The 6,388-nt window shown below is 57.1% G+C and overlaps 1 protein-coding gene across 1 annotated transcript; it reads left to right on the forward strand.

Annotated features, from left to right (window-relative positions):
* The first annotated feature begins 540 nt into the window (after nucleotides 1–540).
* Nucleotides 541–2,612, forward strand: LOC131403681 (ral-GDS-related protein-like). The gene is made up of 3 exons (XM_058538062.1): nucleotides 541–573; nucleotides 1,339–1,554; nucleotides 2,518–2,612. The coding sequence occupies exons 1-3, from the start codon at nucleotides 565–567 to the stop codon at nucleotides 2,536–2,538; spliced, it is 246 nt and encodes an 81-aa protein (XP_058394045.1). The 5' UTR covers nucleotides 541–564; the 3' UTR covers nucleotides 2,539–2,612.
* Nucleotides 2,613–6,388: the final 3,776 nt, after the last annotated feature.

Genomic DNA, 6,388 nt, shown 5'->3' on the forward strand with positions numbered 1-6,388 from the left:
CCTTCTCCAGGTCCAGCTGGAGCATCCACGGCCCATTGAGGCAGAGCTGAAAGGTGAGGTGACTGCAGTCTGGGAAGAAAATTTGCTGAGTGTTCAGAGGCTTTGTTCCCTTCAAGGCAGTGGGGTCTTTCCTGTCTTTGACAGGCACAGGGGAAGTCAGCTACTTGAGTGACACTGTTTCTTTCTCCTGCTGCAGTACCATCTCAAGAGCTCCCCCCAGCTCCAGAGCCAGAGCAAGGGCCAGCTCCACGGCTAGATCCAGCTCCAGCTCTAGTTCCACCACCTGTGCCAGAGCTGGAGCCAGTGTCACCTCCATCAGTCCCTCCAGGGCCAGAGCCACCACCAACATCAGTTCCAGGCCCAGTGGCAGCTCCTGAGCAGGAGTCAGATGGACCACTGGCTCCAGGGAGAATCCTCCCTCCAACTGGAGAGATAACAGCAGAGCCAGATCCAGCCCCAGAACCCACCTGCCCCTGGGACGTGACCACCAAGAACCTTCTAAGGGAGGAGAAGCCTGACTTCTTGGCGTTCTCTCCCTGGCTGGTGGCAGAGCAGTTGACACTGATGGATGTGGTGAGCAGTGGGGCTCTCAGGGCAGGTGGGGCTGGCCTTCCCTGTGCCATAAGCTGCCCCACACCTGCCATTTCTTGATCCAGAATCCCATGATCTCGGCCCAGCTTCCCTGCTTAGCCTCATGTAACCTGAGCAGCCTTCTTAACTCCCAAGCCTTTGCTCTCCTCATGTGGACAGTAGAGATGGACACTGAGAGCAGCTGCCATGCAGAGTGGCTGTACAGATGGATGAGGTGGAGCAGAGAGGCAGTTGGGCATAGTCTGTGCTTTGGTGAGGGAGGGGAGCACACTGAAGTGCTGTATGGTCCTCGAGTAGTTCACTCATTTGCACAGGATGCCTCAACAGGCTCAGCAATTATTAGGCACCTCATGTGTACATGACTACATGGCAGACAAACAAAGCTCGTGGTTGTTGCTCCCTTGGGGGAATGGCATCTGAAAGAGGAGTCAGACCCCAGGATGATCAGAATGGGTGGAAGATGCCCCTAGAGATGGTCAAGCAGGAGCTGAGTTCTGGTGCTTGAACGAAGTGAGACTGGGCAGTGAGCAAATGCCACTTCCGTGGGCCACAGTATCGGGTCCTGGGTCATCCTATGCTGGGTATCCTCAGGGGACACAGGCAACACCCAGGGACTCCCACAAGCCTCAGGCCGCATTCTCAGCTTCCAGAGCTCCAGCTCTCATCACTGACCTGGCCTGGGACTAGGGGCTGCAGACGCTGAGCTGGGCTGTGACAGGGCTGGGTGACACCCCCTGTCCTCAGCAGGAGCTCTTCAAGAAAGTGATGCCCCATGACTTCCTGGACTCCATCTGGTCCCAGTGGGACAACAGGGCCAATGAGTACCTTGCACCCACTATCCATGCCACCATGACCCACTTTAGCAGAGTGGTCAAATGTGTCATCACCACCTGCCTCGGGGACCCGAGCATGACGGCTCAGGACAGGGCCAGGGTGGTGGAGCTCTGCATCCGGGTGGCCAAGGTAAGATGTGGGAGGCCCTGGGAACCCCTCTCTGGAGTCGTGGGAACAGTTCCTTCTCCTTACTCAGTTCTCAGGATTGAAGTCTGTGGTCTGAGCCTTCGCACAATCCTTAGGCCCCTCCTGCCATGGCCTCCATGACCTGACTCCTGGTCCCAGTGGTAGGAAGCTCACCCCATCCTGGGCTCCTTCCTTGGCTTGAGCTAAAATCCTCCTCCCTGGGAGTTTTCCTCATCAGGGTCCAGCTGTGCTCTTCCCGCGTTTCCTGAGCCTCTGTCTCATCCAGGACAGGAGACGTCCATGAGGGGACAGAAGCCAGAGGAAGCAGGGCTCCAGCTCCCCCTCACAACACATTCTCTTCCCTTCCCCAGAAGTGCCACGACCTGAGGAACCTTTCTTCACTCCATGCCATCCTCTGGGCAATGCAGAGCCCCTCCATTCAGCGTTTAAAAAAGACATGGAGATGGGTGTCCAGGTGGGCAGGGCTCTCTCCATGAGAGCACCACCAGTGTGGACCAGACACCCCCCCACATGGCTGCCATTGCCCTTCAGTAAGCTGGGACCTCCTGGGAGACAATGAACCCTGGGGACAGGGTCTGACCTGGTTGGGAGGCATGGAGTCTTTCTGGAAACTTAGGCCAGTGGTTCTGCTTCAGGAATCAGTTCCCGAAGTGCCAGACCCTGGCTTGAACCAAATTGAAGATTTTCAAGTGTTTGCTCTGCAGCAACAGAACTCTCTGTCCACCTGAAATCAAGACTCTTCAAAACAGGTTTGTTCAGTAGATAAGAGAATGAAGGCCCCAGGTGACAACAGGAGAGACCCTTCCCCAGTCCCAGAGACCTCTGGGCTCAGGGGACACACTGAAAACGCTCATCCAGGCTGTCTGGATAATTCTGCATTTTCAAACAAAAGGGATTTACCTTTAAACCACCCCACAGTGTTTCATTCCTTTTTTCCCTCCTCAGGAGGAACTGCAAAAAATTTAAAACCTTGTGCAGAATGGACCAGCGGGAGAGGAGGAAACTGCTCACGGAGGTGAGTGGAGGCTCGAGATCTGGAAGGAGGGAAGGTGAAGGGGGAGGAGGGACCAGGCAGGGTGTTCTTTGGTAAGTTTTTCACTTAAGGTTACCTGAGAAATAACGGTGTGTCTTGTCAAGCTTGGCAGGAAGCGGGGGTGTGAGCTGCAGGGGCAGGTGGGGACTGTTTGGGGTAGGAGGCCTTTGTCATGGCATAGAGTGGTGTTGGTTGGACTGTTCCAGGAGGTGAGGAGCTGGCAGAATGAGCAGGTCTCTGGCTTCCATGTGGGCCCATCAGCTGGCCCACATCTTCCTCCAGGCTGGCCGATTGATAGAGTGGGTGGGGTTTCTTTCTTCCTAAAGCAGCCCAGTCTGTCCTCAGGAAGCCAGGCCCCTGCTGTTCGTTCAGTCTTCACTGCACCTCGCAGGGAAGAGCACCCTGCCTGCCCCAGGGACGGGCACTGTGTGGTCACACAGGCCAGGTGCACACACGGGCTGCCCAGCCTTGGAACGTATGGTGGATCTGGGACAGAACTGTGTGCTCTCTTGGACTCTGCACTCTATCCCGATAGTGGTCATTACTGACAACCCAGGGAGAGTCTACCCCGATGCCTTGTTGACAAGGATACGCCCCAGATGGCAATGAGAATTATCGGGGAACCTACAGATTCTGAATGGACCTTCCTGGCAGGACATTAGAAGTTTCCAAATAAAAAAAGATGCAAATGTCACCATTACACAGTGCCCTGGTAACCCCCTACACTGTCACTCAGATGTGGCAGAAGGGGGTCCCCGTCCTGAGTGAATGAAGGAGGAGTTCTGTGCAGGGACAATCCTGATGGGATCCTAGGGAACTGAGGCGTTTGGCATGGCCTCAGGTCCAGCCTGGAGTCAGAAAATCCCAGGGTGTTATGGCAGGCAGAAGCCACTTGGATATGCCCCCTGAGACACCTTTTGCCTCCCCATCCATGCCTCAGCCTGACTAAGGGCCTAGACACACCCCGAGAGTCCAGAGGACAGGACCATGGTCAGAGGTGTGTCTGGAGGAGGAATGAAGGCCGGGGGACAGGACCTCTGGCTGGGAGGGGGAGCGGTCTCTCGTCTCTGGGTCCCTGAGCAAGTCACCGCCCTTCTGTGGGCCTCGGCCTCCTCATCTGGGAAATGGAGGGAGATGATCTGTGGTGCAGACCTCACAGGGGGTGATGAGGTACAAGGGGGGTAGGAATGTGCAGGAGCTTTGTGCTCCTCCTCCTTGAGGGGCCAGGGGAGAGTACTGGTGACAGTCAGATGACACTGGGTCCTCAGGGGACCCTGAGAGGCATGGGGAGTCCTCCTCACAGTTTCCTGATGAGGAGAGAGGCTTAGGGGCCTGGGAAGGCCTGAGGGCACAGAGGAGGGAGTGTTGGAGCTGGGATTGACTAGAATCAGAGCACTCTAGAATGGGAGCAGCCATAGACACCAGATGTCCAGGGTCCAAAATCAGGGGCCTGGGAGACACGGGGAAGGGAGCATGGCCTCCGGAGCCTGTCCTTGACCTTGCAGGATGTGACCTCTGTGAGGGTCACCCTACAGATGGACCCCCAGGGAGCCCAGGAGAGTCAGAAGCAGGTGAGGGAGCCTGAGAGGAAGGGTCCAGGCGTCAAAGGAGGGGGTTTCCTCCCTCACGGCTGGAGGCCTCCCCAAGAGAGGGGTCCCTCCTGCTCCAGCCCAGCTCCTAGAGCTCCAGAACCTGAAATGCCTGCCCTGGAAGTGACCAGGAGGAGTCCTGGAATGGCTGGGCCGAGGATTGATTTGGGGGGGGGATTGGCAGGGACCACACAACCTGGGGTTTGCCAAAAGCCACCCCTGGTAGCTGACGGGGGACGTTGGGTGGTCCTGGAGGGGGCAAATGAGGGGAGGCTGCTGAGGGTGCTAGGCTGCTCTCTGTGGGAGTCTGTGGTGGGCAGGAGGATGGGGTGAAGTGATTTGGGGGAGGGTCCATGGGGGCACCTGAGAGGTGGGACTCATCACCCCTCACACCCTGATTTCACAGGGTGTCATCCCCTTCCTGGGCATGTACCTCTATCACCTGAAGCTGCTGAACATTGGGATGGAGGATGATCTGGTAGTGAGTGAACCTGGAGGTGGGCCAGGGAGCAGGAACCTGAGGTTTGGGATGAGAAAACCCTGCACTGGCCCCTGAGCTCTCAGTACCTGGCAAAGCTCCTCTCATGAGAGCCCCACAGCCAACCCTGGGAGCTGGGGAGTCGGGCTCATCTTAGCGATGCAGGAACGGACGCTCCACGTAAGTACCCCACGAGGCTCCCCAGCCTGGGGAAGCTCAGAGCAGCCTGCCTGCAGAGCTGCAGGAGGCTGTGTCTGAGCTGCACTCAGCCTCCCCGTCAGGCCCTGCGCCTGGGGGAGTGCCATCAGCCCCTGCAAGTCAGGAAGCACATCTGTAGTCCAGCTGTCCCTTCTTGCCTGAGGCCTCAGTCTTCCCGTCTGTCATCAGAAATGAGTGGGCTACAAGGTCTCTGGCTTCAGCTCCCCTGTCCCTCCTGCTCTGGAGCGCAGAGCCTGGCCCGGTGTCAAGTTCTGTTTGTGGAAGTTCTGCCCTCTTCTGGGCACTGACAGTCCTGTAGCCTGAGAAGGGGTGGGATAGAGGCTGGTTATGGGCTTGGGGGGCTGTTTCTGATGGACATTCGCTGTCTCCTTTCCAGTGAAATCTGATGAACCTCCAGAAATGGCGTGAGGTGAGCAGCTGTGGGGAGGATGGGGAAGGGAAATCACAGACATCACGTGGCAAGATGTTTCGTGTCCTCATCCCTGGGGTCTTACATTTATTGGATGAGTTAGATCCACAAAGCTGGGAATCCCATCACGTTGGCGGGTATGGGAGGGGCTGGCATCAAGGACACCTTCCTGGATGAGGAACTAATTCAAGCCAACTGTGAGGACAGGCAAGTCCTGAATTGAGTGGGAAAGCAGGAGGGTTCCCGAATGAGCACAGACCCCAGGCCGGATACTCACTCCCCACAAGTCCCTGGCAGGGTTCCCCACCCAAGCTCTGTCTGCACTCTGTCCTTCCTCCCAGAAATGCAAAGTCATCAGGAGGATCAAGCTGCTCCAGCAGGCTGCAAATAAGTATGACCTGGAGCCCAAAGAGCGATTTGGGGCCTGGTTCCAGGCCATGGAGCCCCTCAGTGTCAATGAGAGGTGAGGGCACAGGAGTTGGGTGAGGGCAGGCCAGACTCTCTCTGATATCCGGCTTCAGAGCGTGTGGCCTGGCTCCCTGATCAGCCTCAGACCTCAATGCATGGTGACCCATGGAGCACCGGGACTCAGCTGCTGGCAGGCTCTGGGAGGGACACCTGAGGTGCGGCTCCTGGTAGCTCACAGGCCGCTCTGTCCTGTAGCTACTGCCTCTCCTGCTGGCTGGAGTCATACACCAGAAGGCGAGCAAAATGCGGCTCTTCAAGAGAAAGAACTGGCCATCCTCCAGTTCCCGGCCTAGTGAGTGTTGGGACCAGCAGCGGCTGAATCCAGGGGCTCAGTATAGATTCGGGCTAAGCATGGGCCTGGATCCCAGCTCCACTGCTGACCAGGTCTGTGAAAGGCTGCTCCCCTCTCCTCTCTGGGACTCGGTTGCCTCCTCTGAAATGGGTGATGCTAAATGATGCCTCATGCATCAGGGACAAACGGGGTGCTGTTGCTGGACTAAGAACTCGGCACAGGGTTTGGATCAGAGTGCAGAGGGGCAGGGAGGTGTGCCGTGAATCTCAGGGAGGCACCCCAAAATAGTCTGTTTCTTCTCTTCAGCCACCGTGCCCTTGGCAAGGAG

This window comes from Diceros bicornis, unplaced genomic scaffold, assembly GCF_020826845.1.
Source record: "Diceros bicornis minor isolate mBicDic1 unplaced genomic scaffold, mDicBic1.mat.cur scaffold_77_ctg1, whole genome shotgun sequence".
NCBI classification, from domain to species: domain Eukaryota; kingdom Metazoa; phylum Chordata; class Mammalia; order Perissodactyla; family Rhinocerotidae; genus Diceros; species Diceros bicornis.

Coding starts and splice junctions, on each gene's coding strand:
- LOC131403681 (XM_058538062.1), top strand. Junction 1,555..2,517: donor TCTGCATCCGGGTGGCCAAG/GTAAGATGTGGG, acceptor TTCCCTCCTCAG/GAGGAACTGCAAAAAATTTA.